General features: G+C 44.7%; 1 protein-coding gene across 7 annotated transcripts in view; it reads left to right on the top strand.

Annotated features, from left to right (window-relative positions):
• The window catches only part of BCAS3 (BCAS3 microtubule associated cell migration factor), a 969,760-nt gene that overhangs the window by 331,228 nt on the left and 613,777 nt on the right, over positions 1 to 24,755 (top strand). For all 7 annotated transcript variants that reach the window (XM_029612008.1, XM_029612006.1, XM_029612007.1 and 4 more), the window contains exon 14: positions 20,244 to 20,377. In XM_029612008.1, coding sequence (XP_029467868.1) covers positions 20,244 to 20,377 — 134 coding nt within the window. The remainder of the gene's footprint in view (positions 1 to 20,243; positions 20,378 to 24,755) is intronic.

Genomic DNA, 24,755 nt, shown 5'->3' with positions numbered 1-24,755 from the left:
ATAAAGCTTGGGGGTAACCTGCACGGTGTGGTAGTTGCGGCCCTCAGTGGAGACATGGGGGGTAGCCTGCACGGAATGGCAGTTATTACCATAAAAAAAATGCTGGGCAGACTGGATGAACCATTTGGTCTTTTTCTGCCATCATTACTGCGTTACTATGTAAAGAGAAGGAGTGGGATTGTCAGGGGTGACCGTGTCAGTAAAGCTTTACAGCAAGGGTCCTCAAACTCTATCCCTGAGGGCCACAACCCAGTTGGTTTTTCAGGATTTCCACAATGAATATGAACATAAGAAAAAGAATTGGCATGCTGAATCAGATCAAGGTCCATTGAGTCCAGCATCCTGTCTCTGACAGTGGCCAAAACAGATCACAAGTACCTGACAGATCCCATGAAGTAGATCTTATTACTGTTACTCCCAGGGATAGTAATAGCTTTCTTTAGTCTACCTGGCTAATAATGTATTATGGACGTTTTCTTCAGGAGCTTGTCCTAACCTCCTTTAAACCCCCTGATTTGCTAGTTACCTTGATCACATCCTCTGGCAGTGGGTTCCTCTAGCTTGATAGTACACTGAGTGAAAACGTTTCATGGAATGTTCCCTTGTTTTAGTATTATTTGAAATCGTAAATAGCCATCCTTTATTTACCCATTCCATCCCACTCATGATTCTATAACTTTCTAACATGTCTCTTCTTGGCTGTCTCTTTTCCAAGCTGAAGACCCCTAGCCTGTGTAGCTGCTCAACATAGGAGAGATATTCTATCCCCTTTATCATTTTTGTCTCCCTCTTCTTTAACCTTTCTAGTTTCGCTATGTCTTTCTTGAGATGGGGTGACCAGAACTGCACACAATAGTCAAGGTGCACTTGCATCATGGCTTGATACAGAGGCAGTATGATATTTTCTGTTTAATTCTCCATTCCTTTTTGGATCATTTCTAACATTCTTTTTGCTTTTTTGATCGCTGCCATACATTGAGCAGAGAATTTCAATGTATTGTCCACAAAGACTCCAAGTCCTTTTCCTAGGAGTGACTCCCAATACAGAACGCAGCATCGTGATTGCCAGGTGTAACACTGTTCTTCTGCAGTTTCTCACAATCTGCTGTCATTTTAATAACTTTGCATCATCTACAGATTTGATCACTCACTTATTGTTCCCTTTTCCAGATCATTTATGAATATGTAAAACTGCACAGGTCCCAGTATTGATCCCTGTGGTACTCCATCAATGACCTGTCTCCATTTGGAAAACTGACCATTTAGTTCTATCCTATGTTTCTGGCCTTTATGCCAGTTACCAATCCACAATAGAACACTGCCTCTGTTCCTATGACTTTGTAATTTCCTGAGGAGTCTCTCATGGGGGATTTGGTCACATGCCTTCTGAAAATCCAAATACACTATTTCAACTAGCTCACCTTTATTTATATGTTTATTTATACTTTTAAAACATTGTAAAAGATTGGTAAGACAAGATTTCTTCTTGATAAAATCATGTTGACTCTTCCCCAGTTAGCCATGTCTATATTACCAGTAATTTTGCTTTTAAGGATGGCTTCTACTATTTTGCCCAGCACCAACTTCAGGCTCATCAGTCTGTAGTTTCCCAGATCATCCCTGGAGCCCATTCTAAAAATTGGCATCATGTTGGTCACCTTCCAGTCTTCAGGAATCTTGGCTGTTTTAAATGATAGGTTACAGATTACTAGTAACAGATTAGCAATTTTATGTTTTAGTTCTTTTTGAACTCTGGGTTGGATGCCATCTGGTCTGGGTGATTTGTTGTTCGTTCTTTATTTCTTTATTTCTTTATTTAGTGTTTTTCTATACCGGCATTCGAGATAAGAATCACATCATGCTAGTTTACATTTAACAGGGGGTGTAAAATGAAAATAAACTAAAAACTGTAACAAGTGAAGAGAAACTCTGCAGTTACAATAAAACAAGCTTATTCAAAATTGGGTGGAGGAAAGTCTAAAGGAGTTAAACAGAAAGAGCAATTATTTACAATGTTCTAAAAATGTCTGACTGTGGTTGTCGTTGCATTGAGAATCAGTTGGGGTCTGGAATGGCTTCTTTAAACAACCACGTCTTAAGCCTTTTTCTGAATGTTAGAAGGCACGGTTCTTGACGAAGATCTGGTGGAATGGAGTTCCATAGTGATGGTCCTGCTGTAGAGAAAGCCTGGTCTCTAAATGTTATATGTTGAGAGGTTTTGGCATGGGGTACATGTAGTGATTCTCTGTAAGCTTCTCTAATGGGTCTGGAGGAGGTATGTTTTCTGAATGGGATTTGTAGATTGAGTGGAGCATGTTGATGGATGGCTTTATAGATAGTGGTAATGGACTTATGAATGATTCTGTAATGGATTGGCAGCCAGTGTAGGTCTTTAAGGATGGGAGAAATGTGGTCTCTTCTCCTCATGTTTGTCAGTATTCTGGCTGCTGCGTTTTGTACCATCTGAAGAGGTTTAGTGTGAGATGAGGGGAGGCCTAGTAAGATAGAGTTACAGTAGTCTACCTTAGAGAAGATTATGGCTTGCAGAACCATTCTGTAGTCTTGCAAGTGAAAGAGTGGTTTAATTCTTTTCAGGACATGTAGTTTATGAAAACAGTCCTTAGTCGTTTGGTTGATAAATGATTTTAGGTTTAGCCGATTATCAATAACTACTCCTAAGTCTCTTGCTTGGGTGATGTGAAGGTTGGCTGGTGTGTTCGTAGTGATAGTACTGTTTTCCGGGGAGATGAGAAGGAGTTCGGTCTTAGAAGAGTTTAGTATTAAGTTTAAGCTAGTGAGGAGGCCGTTGATTTCTTGAAGGCAGTTTTCCCAAAATTCCAGTGTTTTAGTGATGGATTCTTTAAGGGGGATCACAATCTTTAGTTTGTCAATTTAATCTATTACATCCTCTGTTGTCACAGGTATTTATTTTAGTTGTTCAGAATCTCCAGGATTAAGAAGGTTTCAGGCATTAGATCTGTTTGCATGTACTATCTCCACTGTATGCAAATAGATCTCTTTCACTGTTGAAAACTAGACTGAGTTGTGGCCCTTGAGGATTGAGTTTGGGGACCCCTGATCTACAGGATATAAGGTGAGCGGACTGCATTTGGATGTGAGGGAGGAGGTGAGAGAAGGAAGAGGATTGCACCAGCTCTCACATTGATGACTGTGCCAATCAGGAGCCCTTGGAAGGAGGGGTGGGCTCTAGCAGAAACAGAGATTTACTGAGAGATTGGCACTACAAAGAATGTGTTTGGAAATTGTGTGTATTCCATAAGTACACCTTTTTAATCTTATTTTCCTTTGACTCTGTGTGCTTGACAGTTGTTATTTAGTGATTTAAGTTTTGTGACGAGTGAGTCATGGTGGTCTTGAAGCTTCCTTATTTTTTGTTTAGCAATTTAGTCACTTTTGATGTGATGGTTTTCACTTCTTGGGGTAGGAGTATGGTTGGAAGGTGAGATACTGGCCACAGCTTTAGGCAGGTCTAATAGATTAAATAATCGTCACCCCTTGATCTATTCTCTCATCAGCCCAGTTACCCTCAATGTGTTTTTTTAGGGTTTGAAGGGAGAGAAGGAGCTGATGGAGCCCTGTCCTGGATAAAGACATACTGGTCTGTAGGAAGGAGAATGAACTAATGGCTTTGATATATATCAACATTTCAAAAGATCATTTAATAGATGAAGCCTAGCATCAAGCTGTGTTAGTATTATGAAATACTTTAAATATTATTTATTTCCAGTTGCTAAAATGAGATGTGACATCTGCAGTCATTTGATTATATTTTACAGTAATATTTCCTAATGAGATTAGTGATTCCACTTTGTTGTATATGGTTGGTTGATAGTATAAATTCTAACATTCCTGTGTCATAACATTTCTCCCCACTCCCCTTTTGGAAGGTTTCATGTAGTATGTCTGCCAAAAATCTGTTGCCAAGCACTGCAGAGGTGGCTGTATGAATGTTATTGAAATATAAAATTGTAGAAGACATGGAATCATGTTGGATCAAAGGGGCTGCATGAATCCAAATTTTTGTTTCTAGCAGATGTGCCCATTCTTTGCCTGCTGTTACTTTTGTAATTGGCAATGTTTATTTTCCCCCATCTAATCCCTAACCTATTTCCTTAGTATCTGTTTTCCAACCCGTCTCCTTCTCCTGGAATTCCTGCTTCCCTCAGTTAGCCTAAATGGAGGGAATCCATCCCTCTGCTGCTGACCATTTTGCAATCTCTCTCTGGTTTAGTGCTAGCATTTTGAAACTCCTGGGCTGGCACTCACTTCTCAGATAACAGACTGGTACCATTCCATTTTGGATGGAGCAAGTTCAATTGCCGTTATTTTGACACTTGCCTTTCCTCCCTTCGCCCCATCCCATGCAGATCTCTCACTCTCTCCATTCACCCTATGAGTGAAAGGGCTACAGGGAGCTGAGGGGAAGGGAGGATAGTGTGAGGGCTGCATGAGGTACGGTGGAAGTAAAGGTAGCAGAGGTAAAGTGCTGCAGTTGGTATAGTGGGGAAAAGGAAGGGAATGAGAGGGCTACAAAAGGTGGGGCTGGAGGTAGGAGAGTGAGAGGGCTGCAAGGGGATGGGAGTTTGAAGGGAGCAGGGTCCTCTCACTCTTTCCTCTCCTCCACCCTGCACTTCCCTCTATTTCTTAGCCTTTTGCACTCCTCTTACTCTCCTTCCCTCTTCCCCCTTATTGCTGTTATGACTGGCCCTTGAGCAATCTTCCTCTGAGCGGGGAGCAGTCACCACCTCTCCCTCAGTGCTAGGCCTCTTTTTGTCTGTAATACTCAAAGGTGAATGCACTTTTACATCCTGGTGAACCTCGAAAAGGCAGTTTAAATACCAAGAAATGGCAGTTTGGATCCACCCATAATCTTCCTCTGGTGTTGGTTAGTAATTTTGGCAAGTTTAGAGTAGACAGGTCCAGCCGTTCTTCAGTTATAACGAAACTAAAATACAGACATACACTTCAGAATTTTGACAATTTGTGGACCATGATTGTACTGCAAAATATTAAGGAGAAATGCATGTGTTTGCCAGGTGTAAAATGCTTTGGATTGTAATCCACAATTAGACTTTACCATATTGTTAAAATGTAATTCACTTTGAAGTGGCTGCAAAGCGGAATATAAATCAAATAAATAAATAAATTCCATCTCATAGTATAATCCCAAGAAAGCTTGTCCTTGGAAAGTACATAGAAGGGGCCTTGCCTTGTTTGGGTTGAAATTGCCTTGATCCAATGATCGTTTCATCATTGACCGCAACATTTTCAGAGGGGGTTTTGTTTTGTTTTTAACAGAGGCGATATGGTCTGATGGGATGAATATTACCCTGGGAATCAGGTGTGCAGTCCTGGACTTGTGACATTGAAGCCAGTCATTTTACCGCATTTTAATTGGATAATGATGGTGACGTTGCTCATTCTCCCCTTTTGGGAAATGCCATGAAAAGTGTGGGTGGCAGATAGTGTTGCTTTCACTTGAATGCCAAAGGAGCATAAGTAATGAAGGAAGCGAAAATCGTGCTTATGCAGGGAGTTTCTAGTGCTTCTCAATTCTGACCTTATGGAAAATGATCTCGCTCTTAAATCGATCAAGATGATTTTCAGTAGAGCAGATGCCTGGTCCATGTTCCATGTCACCTTCAAGTTTGAACCTGATTGGTGAATTTTCAGACATTATTATGCCCCGAGATAGATGGACAAACAGTTGAAGAGTGCTGAAAAGTAGAACTAGATTTAACATCACTAAGCAAAAGTTGGGTTTCTTGAAATACCACCAGATATATACTATTCCCATGTAATGCTATTAGCCTTGGAAGGCAAAAAGACCCATTTGTAGTAGTTTTTAACCAGGGACAGAAGCGCTGGTTCTGTCTCTTCATCTGGGGGCATGATAAAAGTCCATAAAAGATGACCTATTGGGTTCAAATTTGGGGGAAGGTGGCGCATAGGCCTGGCACATTCACTAAGGAAAGCGCTCTCAATCCAGTAAGGGAGAGGCCATTTTCAGCTGGGTCAAAGTTGAAAAGCATTAATGAATTCCTGCCTAAACACGGTGTTCCTTCCTTCCTTCCTTGTTCTTGATGTATTGTCCACCAAGTCTGGGTTGCAGTGTCCCCCCCAGCTGGGTTTTGATTATATATTGGAAGGTTTCAGCGATTGCGTCATGAAGCTCAGGCATTCTGATTATCCTTATTTGGGGGTTGCAATCCTCAAAGAAGAGAAAAACATCTCGTGCATGCAGTTAACACAGTTACAGAGCTAATAACTTTATACATTTTTAAAAATATTTTGAAATGTATTTTATTGTGCATGCAGAGGGTGGCATTTAACATATCTGTCTGAACTTTTCCGTTAAGGCCACTCTTTTGTCAGCAGTGTTGGGAAACTCATTCTCCCGGACGTTGAACTCTGTGGTTTGTAGCATGAAGGACTGGTTGTGATTAATAATTTCTTTAAGTCTGCTGGCCTTTCTGTATTGCTTTAATTTTCAGCTGTGCTTAGTGAACAAAATTCTGTCTGACAAAGAGCAGTTATTACATTAGAGACCTGGAAGTACGAGTAAAAATGTATTCAAAACAGAGGTGAAGTTGAATATCAGTGAAAAGCATGCTAATCATCTGTGGAGTGAAAGAGGTGTTATAAATAGGATGTGGAAGTGCTCATATTTCCTCCAGTTTCCAGTGAGTGCCCAGTGAGGATTTGCTACTCTTTAATTTTGCCTTTTGGGCTAACCAGCTGACGCCTATTTGAAAAGGTTTCTATTCCTACAAGGCCACAGAAGCCTTGGTGCTCCGTCTTGGTCTGCGCTTGGATTTTTGGAGAAGAGTGTGTCCCATCAGCAAGCTCGGTCCCACCCTCTAGGCCAGCCCTCATCCATCAAACTCGGGCAGCAAGCGAGAGCGAGCGAGTGAGGAGGAAGCTCCCAGATAAACATACCACAGCGCCTAAACTCCTAATCAGTCTGGGCTTCCGCTTCCAGGCCCTATAATTAGAAGGCCCTCTCTTCCTTGTATTCCCAGTTGACGCAAATGCTTTTTGTGGCTTGGCACCTCATTTGGGGCGTGGGCTTAGTTTATGACCAGGACAGAGTTTGGTTTAGTCTTCTGATACTGCATAAATAGCTCTCAAGCCACAGCCTCCATCTGTACCAAGGGTTTCCTTTTATGTATATGTTGCCTGTATGTTTTTAACTCTTTTTTTTTTTTTTGTGAGTAGCTCATTGTTTTCCAAGCAGGATGCTTGAAAATAGGAAGTTGTAAATTTATAATAGAGCAAATATATTATTTTTTTCAAATTTTCTACATTTTAATTTTTGTGTGTGTATGTATATATATATATATATGTGTGTGTGTGTACATAAGTATGTATATATGCAAATATATTGCATTTGGTGATATCAATTTCTTCTGATCTGAGGATTTAAATCATCTCTGTGGATTATTTAAGAAACCGCATTGTTAAGCAGTGTCAGTAATTAAACCTGACTACACCCTTGACATTACAGATCTGAATATTTCAGAGAAAATGTGCTGGAAGTAATAGCAGCATTGCACAGGAACTCTCCCTGGGTTACTCACATGCAGAAGTTTGAATTGGTTTCAGATGTGAGCTACAAAATGGGGCCAGTGCCAGTAAAGGAGCTGGAAATCCTGGTAAATCCAGCACCTTGCAGCTCTGAAATCCCTACCTAAAGCACATCATTAGGGTGTAAAATGTTGTTGCAAAATCAGAACAGCAGTGCTACCAAAACCGTTTCTCTCTTGCCAGCAGATAGCTTATATTTCGTGGTTTTGCATGGTCTATCAGCATGGAAAGCTCAGAATGCAGATTTTCTTTTCTGCATTGTTTTTTATACATAAAACTGTTCTCTCCTAAGTTATATAATAGTTTGCTTCTTTTTTAGAGGTCCGTCGGGCTTACTGTTAAAATAAATATTAAAAGCATAGCTCATTCAGACTTGACTACATTGACTCCTGGTCCAGGCCGGCATAAATTCAGCATGAGCTCAGTTAGACCATTGCAGCTCCCATTCTAATCTCATGGGTGGAGGGTTTTAAATATCTGTAAATCCACATTCTTAGTTTTCACAAATAGCAGCGCTATCCCATTTCGGTTTGTTCTTACTATATGTGCAACCGAATCCTCAGTTTTTGTTGTTTGCCAGGACTTTTTAGCAATGTCCTTCATCGTCTTGTAATTGTCATCTCTCTACTGTCATGATAGCATTACATGATCAGTTTTTTTTTTATTTTTTTGTTTTATTTTTATCTTTAAGCAATTTTACAAATTTAAACAAGATAACATTCTTGATTGAAAATACAAAGAAAGAAAAGAAACATCAATTGTTCGCAGGAAAATTTCTGAAAATAAGTACATTATCCTTCTCTGGATTCTAGTCCTTAATATGTGGGGGACAGAGGTACACAACCTAAAGAAATATGTTATATTACATAATCAAAGAAATAAAGACATCCACAATAGCATTTCAGGACCCATATCATTTAAGAGGAACCAGGTACATTATCTCTGGGTTCTGTAGGACTTGTTGGAGTTTTCCCTGCCAGAAACTGAGACAGCTGTGGGTGGTCATAAAATACATAGGGGCAGATTTTTTAAAAGTACGTGCGCGCGTACTTTTGTTTGCGCACCTGGCGCAAACAAGAGTACGCCGGATTTTAATAGATACGTGCGTAGCCTTTAAAATCTGGGGTCGGCGCGCGCAAGGCTGCTCAAAATCGGCAGCCTGTGTGTGCCGAGCCGCGCAGCCTGCCTCCGTTCCCTCTGAGGCCGCTCCAAAATCGGAGCGGCCTCGGAGGGAACTTTCTTTCCGGTGCCCCCACCTTCCTTTTCCTTCCCCTAACTAACCTGCCCCCCCCCCGGTCCTAACTAATTCCCCCCCTAACTTTATTTTAAAAGTTATGCCTGCCCGAGGCAGGCGTAACTTGTGCGTGAGGGCCGGCTGCCGGCGCGCCATGTTTCGGTCCGGGGGCTGGTCTGGAGGCTGCGGCCACGCCGCCCAGAATGCCCCCCTATGATGCGCTGGCTGTGACACGCCCCCGACATGCGTCCCGGGGCTTGCGCACGCCGCCGAGCCTATGCAACATAGGTTTGGCGCGCGCAGGGGGTGGAAGGGGCAGCTTTTTGCGGGTTACGCTCGTACCAATTTGAAAATCTGCCCCATAGGAATTACCATTATGCTTAACCAAGCATTTGCAGGGAAACTTTAGGAAAAATGCTCCCCCCAAGCTGAATTACCTGCGGTCTCATAAGGAGAAAAGCCTTTCTCCTCTTCTGAGTTTCCTATGCTACGTCCAGGAAAACCCTAACATTACAACCTAGAAACTGATCATTTCTATGTCTAAGACAACATTTTAGTAGCCAATCTCTATCTGGTTCTAACGTTAAATTAACAATCAAGGTAGCTGGTGTCGCAAGCTCAGTGTCAGAAGTCTCCAGAAATGTAGAAATATTCAGAGGCAATTCAGCAGCAGGAGCCAAAGATGTTAGTCCTCCATTTTGTTCCGCTGTTCTCGTTAACTTAGGAAGATAGAAAATCTTTGAAATAGGTGGCATTTCTGTTTCCCCAATATGTAACACTTCCTGGAGAAATTAATGAAATCTGTGGAAAATTAATGAATCTTAAATGTTTGTTTCTAATTGCATTTTCCAACTGTTCCAATTTCATATAAATGTTCTTCCTTTCTTTTATAATAACATTCTGGGTTAGTTGAATATTCTTATTTTGGTCTCTGTTGGCCATGATGTGCTGCTCCATATCCACATGCGAATTAACCACAACCTTAACTTTATCCTCCCGTTCTTTTTCCGAGTCACTTAAGGATTTTATTTGTGACATGATAGAGACTTTCAAATCCACTAGTATCTCCCATATAGTTTCTAGGGTGAATTCAGCTAATCTTAAACCGCAGCTGGCATCGATCTTTCGGGGGTACTTCCTTCTGCTCCTCCAGTTTCCCCCAGCAGTGCACTTTCTTCTTCCCCGGTCTGCCCCTTTGGTGTTCCTGGCTCAGGTTCACAGTCTCTCCTTTGCCACTTCCTGGTTCAGGGAACATTCGTGGGGTCTGAAGGCATGACTCAGTCTGTTCACATTCTCTGTATCTGCCAAATACATTACCCTGAGCACCATCCCGTTGGACAGGGCCTATGAACAAATCTGCAACTTCTGCAAAATGCCGCAGTTAGACTATTGTCTGGAACAAGAAAAGTTGACTACATCACCCCAATACTGATGGCTCTGCATTGGCTTCCTATACAGTCAAAAATTCATTGTAAAGTTCTAACAATAATATTCAATAACAAGAAGTGCAAAGTCATGCATATGGGGAGTGGAAATCCGAATGAACTATATTCGATGGGGGGGGTGGGGGGGGGGAAAGGCTGATGTGCACGGAGCAGGAGAGGGACCTTGGGGTGATAGTGTCTAATGATATGAAGTCTGCGAAACAATGCAACAAGGCGATAGCAAAAGCCAGAAGAATGCTGGGATGAATAGAGAGAGGAATATCGAGTAAGAAAAGGGAAGTGATTATCCCCTTGTACAGATCCTTGGTGAGGCCACACCTGGAGTACTGTGTTCAGTTCTGGAGACCATATCTCCAAAAGGACAGAGACAGAATGGAGGCGGTCCAGAGAAGGGCGACCAGAAAGGTGGAGGGTCTTCACAGGATGACATACGAGGAGAGATTGAAGAATCTAAATATGTACTCCCTGGAGGAAAGGAGGAACAGGGGTGATATGATTCAGACTTTCAGATACTTGAAAAACTTTAATGATCCAAAGACATCAACAAACCTTTTCCATCAGAAAAAAATCAGCAGAACCAGAGGTCACGAGCTGAGGCTCCAGGGAGGAAGACTAAGAACCAATATCAGGAAGTATTTCTTCACGGAAAGGGTGGTAGATGCCTGGAACGCCCTTCCGGAGGAAGTGGTGAGGTCTAAAACTGTGAACGACTTCAAAGGGGCATGGGATAAACACTGTGGATCCATCAAGTCTAGAGGGCGTGAATAAAGTGGAGACATTCAAACACTGCACGGAGCGGCAGTAGCCACAGCGGCATTCAAACACTGCACGGAGCGGCAGTAGCCACAGAGGCGTTCACGGAGCGGGATGCCAGTGGCCAGTAGTTGGTGTTCCACCTTCACGGATCGGAAGGATGGAGGGCTGCTATTTCCAAAAAAAAAAACAAAACAAAAAATAAAAACAGGGGTGGGTAAGAGAATGGGGCAAGGGGGTGGCCTGCTTGTTGCAGCGGTTGCTACCCCCAATTGAGCTGGATGTCACTTGGATGCAGATTCAAAGCTGCTCTCTAAATTGGGTGGAGGGGAATTAGGGCTGGAGGGTACTGGAAGCCAATAGTAACAGGTGGGAGAGAGAAAAAGGGAAAAAAATGGATAAAGTGCGTAGCTTGCTGGGCAGACTTGATGGGCCATTTGGTCTTCTTCTGCCGTCATTTCTATGTTTCTATGTTTCTAATAACAACGATTTGCTAGGAACCCTTAGATCACAGGTTCTTGTGGTCTGGTTTGGCCTCTGTTGGAAACAGGATGCTGGGCTTGATGGACCCTTGGTCTGACCCAGCATGACAATTTCTTATGTTCTTATGTTCTTAAGAGACTCTCATCTAACGCTCACTAGAGAGAGGGTGATTTCAGTTGCTGGCCCAAAACTTTGGAATTCCATGCCAGAAGAACTTCAAACATTACCAGATAAAAAGAAATTCCAAAGTGACTTAAAAACTTGGCTATTCAAAAATGCCTTCCACTTGACAGAAACAAAGTTCCCCATTACTCAGATATCCTATATATTTCATGTACAATAACCACCCCCCTTGCAACCCCTATAATCCAGCTCTGTCTTCATGTTTGATATCTGCTGTTGTATTATTGTTTCTATGAATGTTTTCTACCTTATAACACACATTATGGGCTGGATTTTAAAAAGGTTACGCGCGTTACCGGTCTTACGACGCCGGGCCTATTTTAAAAAGCCCTGGGACGCATGTAAGTCCCAGGGCTTGCAAAAAGGGGAGGTCCAGGGCGGGGCAGTCTGGGGGTGGGGAGGGGACAGGGCCAGAGGCTTCCGACACAGCGGCCATTGCCGCTGTGTCGAAGGATTGCGTGCCGGCATGCTGCCGGCGCACGCAACTTGCACCTGCCCAGAGGTAGGCGCAAAAGGTATGATAAAGCTTTTTGGGGGGGGGGGGGTTAGAATAGGGCTTTGGGGGGGAAGGTTAGGGGAAGGGGTGGGAAGGTTAGGCTAGGGGGAAGGGAATGGGGGAAGGCAGTGCATCTCAGCTTGCGCAAGGTGCACAATTGTGCACCCCCTTGCGCGTGCGCCGGCCCCTGATTTTATAACTTGCATGCAAGTTATAAAATCGAGTGTACATGGGCACGCGACGGGTAGCGAGTGCACATGTATGCCCACGCGCTCCCTTTTAAAATCTACCCCTATATTTTGAATGTTTTAAATGTAAATTGTTATGCACTAGTGATTCTCACATGGAATGACGATATATAAAACATTTAAATAAATAAAATAAATCCCATTGGCCCTGAGTCCATCTGTTTACACGCTAGGAAAGGAGAAATGACTACTTACCTGATAATTTTGCCCTCCTTAGTGTAGACAGATGGACTCAGCTTCCCACCCTTGGATTATGTGAACGGTTTTCCTGTGGGGCTATGTGTTCCAGGGGATACGTTCCTTGCCTGAGTTCAGTGTTCTTGTTGGTTGAATACAGTAATGCTTGACTGTTTTTAATCAAGTTTTTGCTAGTCTGACCACAGTTGCTTTTGAAGAAAATACTGGCAGGCTGGGATCACTGCAGAGTATATATACTGTGACGTCAGTTTGCTCCGTCTCCATCGGCTGGCAGGGGAGCATAACCCACTGGTCCTGAGTCCATCTGTCTACACTAAGGAAAATGAAATTATCAGGTAAGTAGTAATTTCTCCTGTAGGTGAGACCTTTTTATTGAACTAACTCAATATATCTGTGGCTTCTGAGAGATCTACTCATCATCAGTGCAGTTACTTTGGGTATAAATAGACTCTGAGCTGTTTAAACCCTGTATAACCGTGCTGTTTCTTCACTGACCCAATGAAGGTAGCAGAGTTCTCGTAAGCTAGTCACGTGTATTTAGTCCAATAAAAAGATCTCACCTATAACTTGATTGATAATCCATATTTCTGAAAATGTCTCTCTGCATTCTCTTTTATGATATGGCATGAGGATGCAGGAGCAGCTCCTTGAAATTCACATTAGAACCCAGCTACACATTGAAATCAGAAATTTGTTAGAACTGGAATTTTTCCTCGTGTCCTTGCAAGATTTGAGGAGAGATCAAGCAAAGGGAAGCCGTGTTATACAAGTGAATGTCTTCTGATGTGTCCAAGCCTTAGCCTTGCACACAGTGCTAATCTGTCAAGAAACAAAGAAGAAATGTGAAATTTCACTTTCCTGGCGTGTAGCCAGATGGACTCAGAACGAATAGGTATAGTGTGCTCGTGCTAGCAGTTGGAGACAGATCTGACGTCAGCACGGGTGTATATATACCCCCACAGGAAGTGTAGCAACTTAGTAATTTCCGTCTCCAAAGCAGTTTGGAGAGCCTGCACGCTCGCTGAGCGTGTTTCCAATCTACTTTCTACTTTCTTCTTACTAAATTTCTACTGCAACATCGAGCCCCGCACTCCTGCGGTGATACCCTTGGGGTCCCTCCCCCAGTAGAGTTTCCCGGGGTGATTTCCGTGGTCCCCCGGAGGTTTTAAGTCCTCGGTCCGGTGGCCGAATCGCGGCAGGGACGTAGCCCCCGGGCGAGGTTCGGGTGAGGCATACGAGGCGCCTCGGTCCCGGCGTGGACGAGGCAGCGGGTGCATTTCCTCAAACGCGGCGGTGAAGGTACTTGCCTTCTCCCCCCGCAGCCGGAGACCGCCTGGGCATATTGTATACTACTGAGCGTGTATTGCTGACCGCTTATTGCTGAGAGCATATTGTATACTATTGAGCGTGTATTGCTGACCGCTTATTGCTGAGAGCATATTGTATACTATTGAGCGTGTATTGCTGACCGCTTATTGCTGAGAGCATATTGTATACTATTGAGCGTGTATTGCTGACCGCTTATTGCTGAGAGCATATTGTATACTATTGAGCGTGTATTGCTGACCGCTTATTGCTGAGAGCATATTGTATACTATTGAGCGTGTATTGCTGACCGCTTATTGCTGAGAGCATATTGTATACTATTGAGCGTGTATTGCTGACCGCTTATTGCTGAGAGCATATTGTATACTATTGAGCATATATTGCTGCCCGCATATTATCATGCGCCTATTGTATTAAGTGTATATTGCTGCCGCATATTATTGTGCGCCTATTGTATTAAGCGTATATTGCTGCCGCATATTATTGTGCTCCTATTGTATTAAGCGTATATTGCTGCCGCATATTATTGTGCGCCTGTTCTACTAAGCGTATATTGCTGCCGCATATTGTTGTGCGCCTATTGTATTAAGCGTATATTGCTGCCGCTTATTATTGTGTGCCCGTTGTATTAAGCGCATATTGCTGCCGCATAGCATTGAGCACATACTTTTCAATGGAACAGAACGCCTCAGCGTCTTCAGCGGGGGTGCCTCCTGCCTCCGGCATTAAAGCCCTCGGCCTCTGCTCCGCATGCCAGCTTAGAGCCACGCACAGTGAAGAGCCAGATTCCCTATGTGCCCAATGTGAGGAGGCCGTGGGACCCTCGGGCCAGGACCAGTCTCAGCCACGATTTGCTGACAGTTCCCCAGGGGCTACCCCGGATTTAGCGGGCAGTCTCGACCAATCTGGAATCCCGGGGGATCTTGTACCCCGGCGATTAGAGACCGCCTCCATTTCCTGGGTTGGATCTCTTTAAGGGGATTCATGCCTTTGTACAGATGCAAACGGCTTCCCATCCAGGCCCTGCGGTTTCTGCTGTTTCTGCGGTTCCTGCCATGGCTGCGACTGCGGCGGCTGCTGCTGCGGTTGCAGCTCCAGCGGATCCTGTTCCTGGGCCCTCACGCCCCTATCGTGAGCGGGTCCTCCCACCGCTGGACAGTCCGGATCAGTCGGACCAGGAGGTCTCACCGGATGAGTCCGAACTTCCGGACGAAGGGGAACTTCCCTCAGGGATTGAGCCATATAGAACCATGAGGCGGTTCTTCCCTAAAGAGGATCTCTCGGACCTGGTGTCTCAGTGCCTGGCGGAGTTGGATATTACAGGTCCCAGTGCTTCGGTACCCTCCGCGCAGAACCCCCTGCTGGAAGGTCTTCGTCCCACAGCCCGCCATTTTCCATTCTTGCAAGCAGCACAGCAACTGATAGATTTGGATTGGGCTGCACCAGCGGCCGCATTCAAAGGGGGTCGGGCCCTGACAGGCATGTACCCCCTGGCACCGGCTATCCAGGAGCTGCTGGCGTGCCCTCAGGTGGACGCCTTGATTAGCGCTGTGGTCAAGCGCACTACTATTCCAGTTGAAGGGGGGGGCAGCCCTCAAGGAACCTCATGACCGGCGACTGGACGCCATTCTGAAGCAGACTTTTGAGGTGGCAGCGCTATCTTTGCAGATTGCAACCTGCTGCACAGTGGTGACGCGTTCCTGTTTGTCACAGGTCAGGAACAACGCTCCTGCAGCAGACATGGAGTCAACTCTCTCGTTCCTCACGGATGCCGCATCAGACCTAGTCCGGACATCAGCCAAGAGGATCTCATCCTCCGTAGCGGCCAGGAGGCAGCTCTGGATCCGGAAATGGTCAGCTGATGCTCCTTCGAAGACACGCCTCACCAGATTGCCCTTTATGGGCTCTTTCCTGTTTGGCAGCGACCTGGATAAATTGGCCAGCACATGGGGCGCCTCTCCAGTACCTCGCCTGCCGGAAGATCGGTTCAGAAGGAACCAGCGCGCCTTTCTAAGGCCCTCCAGGGGTAGAAGCTCCCAGCGCTTCATTCCCTACAGGAGTCGCTACCAGGCACCACGTCCTCAGGCCAGGAACCAGTCCTTTCGGACTAAGCAGCGCAAGAGGGGAGCAGGCCCGGGCTCAGGTCCTGGCCGCACCTCACAATGAGAATCCGCCGATTCATCTGGGGGACGGAGCCATAGGGGGCAGGTTAACCCTCTTCTACCCCAGATGGGTCGAGATTACGTCAGACCAGTGGGTCCTCGCCATCATCCGAGAGGGGTATTATCTGGACTTTCATCATCTCACTCCGGACAAGTTCGTGGAATCTTCATGTCCCACACACAAGAAGGCAGCATTGGAAGCTACCCTGGCGAGGCTCCTGTCCTTGAAAGCCATCATCCCAGTACCTGCCTGGGAAGTGAATTCTGGACACTATTCCATTTATTTCATGGTACCCAAGAAAGGGGGCACCTTTCGGCCCGTACTGGACCTCAAGTCAGTCAATCGATACTTAAGGGTCCCGAGGTTTCGCATGGAGACTCTGCGCTCCGTCAAGACCGCAGTACAGCCAGGAGAATTCCTCACGGCATTAGACTTGTCGGAAGCCTACCTGCATATCCCGATCCATCCATATCATCAGCGCTACCTACGCTTCAAGGTTCTAGGACGCCACTTCCAATTCCGGGCTCTGCCCTTTGGGTTGGCCACGTCACCGCGGACCTTCACCAAGGTGGTCGTCGTGGTAGCAGCGGCACTCAGGCGGGAAGGAATTCTGGTCCATCCCTACCTAGACGATTGGCTGATCAGGGCAAAATCACGAGAGGAGAGCCATCGGACAACCGACAGAGTGATCGCCCTTCTGGAAAGCTTGGGCTGGGTAATCAACCTCAGCAAGAGTTGCCTACAGCCTTCCCAGTCACTGGAATACCTGGGAGTACAGTTCGACACCCAGGCAGACACCGTCAGTCTCTCTACCAAGAGAAGGTTAAAACTCCAGACGCGCATCCAGTACTTGATGGGAACCAGTCGGCCCATAGCTTGGGATTATCTGCAGGTTCTCGGTCTCATGGCATCCACCCTGGAAGTGGTACCTTGGGCAAGGGCCCATATGAGACCTCTACAACACTCCCTGCTCTCTCGCTGGAGCCCCCGTCTACGGAACTATTCCACGCACCTACCTCTGCCTGCCAGAGTAAGGACCCAGTTACGGTGGTGGTTGCAGTCCAACCACATGAGCAGAGGGTCGAAGATGTCCTCCCCTACGTGGACTCTGCTCACCACAGATGCCAGCCTGAGCGGCTGGGGTGCACACTGCGAAGGACTTACCGCACAAGGGCGGTGGAACAGAGAAGAGTCAGCGTGGAACATCAACCGTCTAGAGGCTCGGGCAGTCCGACTGGCATGCCTTCGATTTGCTCACAGACTGAAGAACAGAGCAGTCAGAGTGATGTCCGACAACGCCACCACGGTGGCATACATCAACCGTCAGGGCGGAACCAGAAGCCGACAAGTATCTCTGGAGATCGCCCCACTGATGACTTGGGCAGAGGCGAATCTTCAGGACATCTCCGCCGTCCACATTGCAGGGAAGGACAACACTACGGCAGACTTCCTCAGCAGAGAAAGCCTAAATCCGGGAGAGTGGCAGCTGTCACCCGCAGCCTTCCAGATGATTGTGGATCACTGGGGGATTCTGGACATGGATTTACTGGCGGACAAGTCCAATGCTCAAGTACCCAGATACTTCAGCCGCAAGAGCGATCCGTTCTCACACGGAATCGATGCCCTGGTTCAGCCATGGCCTCCAGGGACTCTGCTATACGCCTTTCCTCCGTGGCCTCTGCTGGGCGCCATCATCCACAAGATTCAGAAACACCGGGGCCTAGTTCTTCTAGTGGCACCAGACTGGCCAAGAAGACCCTGGTACACGGACATGAGAAGACTACTGGCAGGGGAGCCTCTTCCCTTGCCTCCTCTCCGGGACCTTCTACATCAAGGTCCCATACTCCACGAGGATCCGACTCAATTCTCTCTTTCGGTCTGGCCATTGAGAGGGCTAGACTGAAGAAAAGAGGTTACTCGGAGCCCGTGATAGATACACTCCTCCGAGCACGCAAGTTTTCCACTTCCCTCACCTACGTAAGGATCTGGAGAATATTTGAAGCATGGTGCGACACTCATGGCACCAATCCACATGCGACCACAATCCCTATTGTGTTGGATTTCCTGCAAGATGGACTTCAGAAGGGTCTCTCCCTCAGCTCCATCAAGGTTCAGGTGGCTGAGCGGTCTTGCTACGGTCCCAGGAGGGATGGCAAGACCATTGCCAAGCACCCAGATGTTTCTCGCTTCCTGAAAGTAGTCAAGCATATTCGTCCGCCACTGAAGTGGCCTGTGCCCTTATGGAACCTCAACCTTGTTTTGGATTTCCTCGCGGGATCCACCTTCAGACCCCTTCGGGGCCTCTCTCTCCGTTCTCTAACCTTGAAGATGGTGTTCTTATTGGCGCTGTGCTCCGCACGCCGCGTCTCAGAGCTACAAGCACTGTCCTGCCGTGATCCCTTTCTGAGAATCACTCCAGAGGCTATCCATCTTCGCACGGTTCCCTCCTTTTTACCTAAAGTGGTTTCACAGTTTCATCTTAACCAAACCATATCCTTGCCTACCACGGCGGGTTTGAAGAAATCTGAAGAAGGGCGTTTGCTACGCTATCTCGACATAGGCAGAATGCTGCCCAGATATCTAGAAATGACACAAGAAGTACGAAAGACAGACCATCTGTTCGTCCTGCACAGCGGGAAAAGACAAGGGGAAGTAGCCTCTCGGCCCACCATCACCCGCTGGATTAAAGAAGTTATCAGAGCAGCTTACGTGGAGGCCGGGAAGTCTCCGCCTCTACAGGTCAAGGCTCATTCTACCAGAGCACAAGCGGCATCCTGGGCGGAATCCAGGATGCTGTCGCCTGCGGAAATATGTAAAGTGGCGACGTGGTCCTCCCTCCATACCTTCTCCAGGTTCTACCGTCTGGATGTCCAGGCCAGGGAGGACTCAGCATTTGCAAGGGCGGTCCTACATGGTCCTCAGGCAGCCTCCCACCCAGGCTGGGAGTAAAGCTTTTGTACATCCCATTCGTTCTGAGTCCATCTGGCTACACGCCAGGAAATGTTAAGATTACTTACCTGATAATCTCCTTTTCCTTAGTGTAGACAGATGGACTCAGCATCCCGCCCAGCTGCCTGTGTACATGGGTTTCACCGATGCAAGGTACGCCATGTCATCTGTTTCCATAAGAGCGTACTCTCTACCAGGTGTCAACGCCTTCCGGTTGTGAATGCTGGCGGTCTCCAGCTACTATCAATCGGTCAGGGGAATCCTGTTTCACTTTTCACTGAGCGTCAGTACACACATCCATAACAGCTTTTGCAAGGAAGATTACTAAGTTGCTACGCTTCCTGTGGGGGTATATATACCCGTGCTGACGTCAGATCCGTCTCCAACTGCTAGCACGAGCATACTATACCCATTCGTTCTGAGTCCATCTGTCTACACTAAGGAAAAGGAGATTATCAGGTAAGTAATCTCAACATTATGAGCCACGGACAGTTTCAGAAATTCTTGCCTTTCATGCAGTAAATTAAATGACGTTTGTTTGATATCCTTTGAATGAGGGAAGAAGGTGCCTTTGGACAGGATTTGAGGTTGAAGTAAGCGGACATTCTTTTTATTTGGATGGAAAAAGGAATTGTTAATGAAAAGTCCTATGTCAACATATGTGAAAAATGCTTTTCAGTGTTTGCTGCAGTGCACTAGACAGGTTCTTCTGGCACGGGTATGTTTATTTATCCTTGATACCCTGCAGTTCCATAGCTATCAAAGCAGGTCACAATGTATTTTATGGTATTCCAAATTTAATCAACAACTCATCCTCCCACCATTTTCCTCCGTCCCCAGCCCGCTCCACTCCATTTTTGCTTTCTCCGCTCATATTCCAAAGTGCTTACTACTTGTCTTTCTGCTGGAAATTATATGGCCAAGTTCAATTGCAATGAATTTTTTGCTTGAGAAATGACAGAATATTTTGAGTTTGATTCTCTTTTCGAGGCATTATATTCATTTCTCTATAGTGCTTTTCTTATTTTGGGGGGGTGGTGGGGGTGAGCACATAGCATATAATAACCACTGTATTTCAAGCCCACTGTTTTTATATGTTGTACTTCTTACCAGAGAATAATTGATCAATAGATTAATCTGCTGTTCTCTTTTCACAGGAATGCTGCTGGTCACGTCTGACACACTAGGACATGATTTCCATGTCTTCCAGATCCTGACTCACCCCTGGTCATCTTCACAGAGCGCTGTACACCATTTATACACGCTCCACCGAGGGGAGACTGAAGCAAAAGTGAGTCACTGTGAACATTAGGCACTTTGCAAAACAGGCTTTTTCCATTCTGTTAATATAATAGTATTAATAATTACAGTATTAATCATTTTATCCAAGTGGAATCTCAGCAGACTTTACAATTAAGGGAGGCAGTTTTCAGACTGTCACATTGGGACAAATAATATGTGCATACTTTCTCTTTCAAACTTGCTGCGTTGTACGAAGTGCCTCTAGACGTTTGAATCTGCATTTTGTGTGGCAACTTTTCTTCTTGGAAAATAATGCACTTAGGCTTGAAAATGCGATCTGCGCTTGTCGTCTTTCTCTCCTTGCCTAGTACGCCCCTGGGAGTGCTGCCTCTATGTGAGGCTAGCTGTAAGTACGTTGTGGAACAATGTGCGTTCCTGTAATTACATTGAGAAAAGGCAATCTTCAAACAGCCAGTTTACACACAAAAATCTCTATTTACCCATATAAATGGCTTCAACTGAACCTAAAAAAATACATCAATACTATCCTCAAGGAAGGTTTCTTTAAGCTCAAAGTCATGAAAAAACTAAAACCCTTACTCCATGCTAATGATTTCCGTACCGTCATCCAGGCCACCCTGTCTTCAAAAATGGACTACTGTAACCCTCTTCTCCTAGGGCTCCCCTTTTCCACCATAAAACCGCTTCAAATGCTACAGAATGCGGTAGCAAGGACCATTTCAAATGCCCGCAAATCTGACTATATTACTCCCATCCTTAAAGACCTTCACTGGCTCCCGAAAGCCTCTCGTATCCTCTATAAAACCCTTACTATCATTCACAAATCTATCTACAGACACGACTCCAATTGACTAGATGAGCCGTTCCGCCTCACACACTCTAACCGCCCCACCAGAGCAACCAATAAAGGTGCTCTCCATGTGCCTTCCCTCAAGAAGGCACACCTAACATCCACGAGGGATCGAGCCCTCTCCATTGCTGGTCCTACCCTCTGGAACTCACTACTCACGAACCTCCGTCTTGAGCCTTGCACCATCAAATTCAGAACTAAATTAAAGACTTGGCTCTTTAAACAGGCCTACCCTGAATAAACCCCTTGCACTCCTATTCCTTGCAGCATCAGTACTTGACTGGAACCTATGTATAAAGTTAGGTTACATTGTTTATCAGGTTTTGTCACTTATTACATTGTTTACCTGTTTTTGCCCTTGTTTGCTAGCTCCTTGCTATCGCTCTTGTTCCTTCTAGTCCCATACCTTGCACCTGTTTAATGTAATTTCAACCTGCAGTTATGATGTAAACTGGTATGATGTAACTACTAATACCGGTATAAAAAAAGCTCTAAATAAATAAATAAATAAATGTAAAAGTCGATCTCGTGGATAAGTCAAGGGCATTTTTGAGCCAAAAAGTAAGAAAATTGCTGTGACCTATGAATAAGTCTAGCTGCCGTGGTCATCACAGAGGAGCAGGAGGAGTGTGATTAGCTGTTCAAGGCAGCCACAATGGTCCCATGCCCCCGTGGCTGCAGAGAAAGTGCCAGCCAGCCTATGTTTCCTGGGTCATTTCAGTGAAGAGCTATGCGCTGGAAGAGGAGGTGAGCTAACACTCATGATCACGGGAGAATCTGGGACTTACTGTAACTCACCTGCTGCAAGCTGTTGCAGCTGTTCAAATGTGTCCTCGTTCCTCCCCTGCCAGGGTGGGGGATTAGTCAGAAGGAAAAAATAGCATGATGTTTATGTACGTCAGTCTAGATAGATGATAAAAACATTGCAGATTAGATGCATTTTAAACATTGTAACTATGAAATAACTAACAGAGTGCTTTCTCCAAGGACAAGCAGGATGGTAGTCCTCACATATGGGTGACATCATCAGATGGAGCTGGGCACGGAAAACTTCTGTCAAAGTTTCCAGAACTTTGACTTGGCATACTGAGCATGCCCAGCATGCCCTAATACACTAGACCATGTGGGGTTCCTCTTCGGTCTGTTTTTTTTTTAATTTTTAATTTATGCATTTTTAGAATACAATGGGAAAACCATTACAGATAATTTAAGTTCTAAATTGGAAAATAAATTCTTACAAATCTATTACAATGTTTATCTGTATTAAGGAAAAAACAATTAAGAGGTAAACCTCAAGAAGTAAAGAAGAATCAAAAGCAGTTAAAGGTAACCTATTTGAATATCAAATAACAATTGAAAATAAGATTGGCACCTAACACATTTCTAAATTACTTTGCCTCTATTTCCAAGACTAAGGACTCTTGGGCTATTGAATCCAGAAACATTCTTAATTGTGTGACTTCAAAGAAAATAAATTTCTGATTTTGATGCATTAACTCGCATCTACATGGGAATTTCAAAATCATTCCCCCCGCCACCCACACCTTTTCAATTTCAGCTTTAAAAGCAAGAACTTTTTTCCTCCTTAATTGTGTTAATCTAGAAAGATCAGGGTATATCCAAATTGGGGCCCCATGGAATTTCTTCATTCTTTTCCTCATATAGAGCGGAAGACAGCATCTCTATCAGAGGCAAAAACAAAAGTTATATGTAAAGTTGCCCTAGTTGTAATTGGAGTTTCTGCAGTAGTTTCTAACACTGCGGTCAGGTTTGATTGAGACTCCTCTGGTTTATTGTCCGAAGTTACTTTAATCCCTTTAGATGTAATATATTAGTTTCAAAATAATAGAATATTCCTTTGTTCAATTCCTGTGGCTTCTACCAGCTCTATTATTGAATATTATGCTCTAAAGTTGTTGTATTAGTTCATAAATGATTTTAGTTTCTTCCGAAATCATTTTATTTGTATGTAAAACATTATATTATTTATGGTTTACTATCTGTGCTGCCGGTTATCGTATATACCTGTTATCTGTAAAGCCTGTTGCTAATTTTTGTTAATTGTATACCGCGGTGATGTATCTATTTACGTACTGCGGTATATAAAAACCTCTAAATAAATAAATATAATACATTTTTGAAATCGGTGGGACAGATTCTTGAGGCATCTGCAAAATGTAGGTAAGATATTCTTTAAACACTTCCAACGGTGAAATTAAATCCTGTCTGGGAAAATTCAATACTCTTAGATTTAAATATTTCAAAGTATTTTCAATGGCTTCGAGCCTCTTGTCATAGAGTATCTCAGTTTTTGTGAATCTTTGGTAACAACTTTCCATCTTATTTAATCTTTCTTCTAATTGATGCTTTTCCCCTTCTGTCTTTGTCATTGTGGCCTCAATATTTATAAATTGTTGATTAGATGCTTCAGTTGATTTGGTTAATTTTACAATAGCTAACTCGAGTGCTTTGATAGCTGACCAGATTGAGTCCATTGTAACCTCTACAGGTTTAACTAATTGCAGTGAAATTTTTAAATTACTGGATTGTTGTAGCCCTTCCTTAGCCAGGTCTCCTTCTCCCTTCCCTTCTTTAGAGGAAATAATTTCTAAAAAATCAGAAGGAATTAGCAGAGGTGGAGGAGGAGTATTCGGAGCACCGGGACTAAGAGATGCTTCGGTCGGAAGAATAGGCACCCACTCTGTGCCTAAATCTTCAATGGCCCTATTCACCGGTTGATTGTTAGGTGCTGGTGAAAAGAAGGCATGGATCTGAGGTTGTGAAGGCTCAGAAATGGGAGATGAGGTTGTAACCTCCCTAATCTTTGCCTTCCTTTTTGTATGAGGCATATTTGAAAAAAAACACAAGTAAAAACCTTCTAGTCCTAAACACCTTCTCTCCACAGTCTTAATTAAATATCAGTCTGTTTTTTTCCATGGAGCTTTTGCATCACAGTGTGAGTGAGCTCTTAATTTTTTTCTTTAAAACTGTGGAAAACTCTTTTCCTCGAATTTCTTGGGGTTTTTCCTTGCGTTCCATCAATGCCAGGTCCCTCTCAGTCCCTCATGTAGCCTCCTTAGATAGGTTTCGCTGTGTTTTCGGGTAAGTTTTCTTTTGTTTCGACCTTCTCTGTGGCAGCAGTGCCTCAGTGCACTTCGGTCATTGTTGGCTGCCATCATCGTTGTTGTTTTGCATCCTTTTTTCGCTTTGATCATGGCCACCTCCAATTTTTGTCATGCCCCCGGTGCCGGAGGGCTATGTCTATCATGGAACATAAGAACATGCCTACTGGGTCAGACTAAGGGTCCATCAAGCCCAGCATCCTGTTTCCAACAGTGGCTAATCCAGGCCATAAGATCCTGGTAAGTACCCAAAAACTAAGTCTATTCCATGTTATTGTTGCTAGTAATAGCAGTGGCTATTTTCTAAGTCAACTTAATTAATAGCAGGTAATGGACTTCTCCTTCAAGAACTTATCCAATCCTTTTTTAAAAGGATGGACCCCTGCCTGGAGGCATCGCATGACATCTGGGGTTGTCATCAATGCGCCCAAATG

Source organism: Rhinatrema bivittatum, chromosome 8, assembly GCF_901001135.1.
Source record: "Rhinatrema bivittatum chromosome 8, aRhiBiv1.1, whole genome shotgun sequence".
NCBI lineage: Eukaryota > Metazoa > Chordata > Amphibia > Gymnophiona > Rhinatrematidae > Rhinatrema > Rhinatrema bivittatum.
The sequence above is the reverse complement of the archived record's forward strand: the minus strand, read 5'-3'. Positions and strand labels throughout refer to the sequence as shown.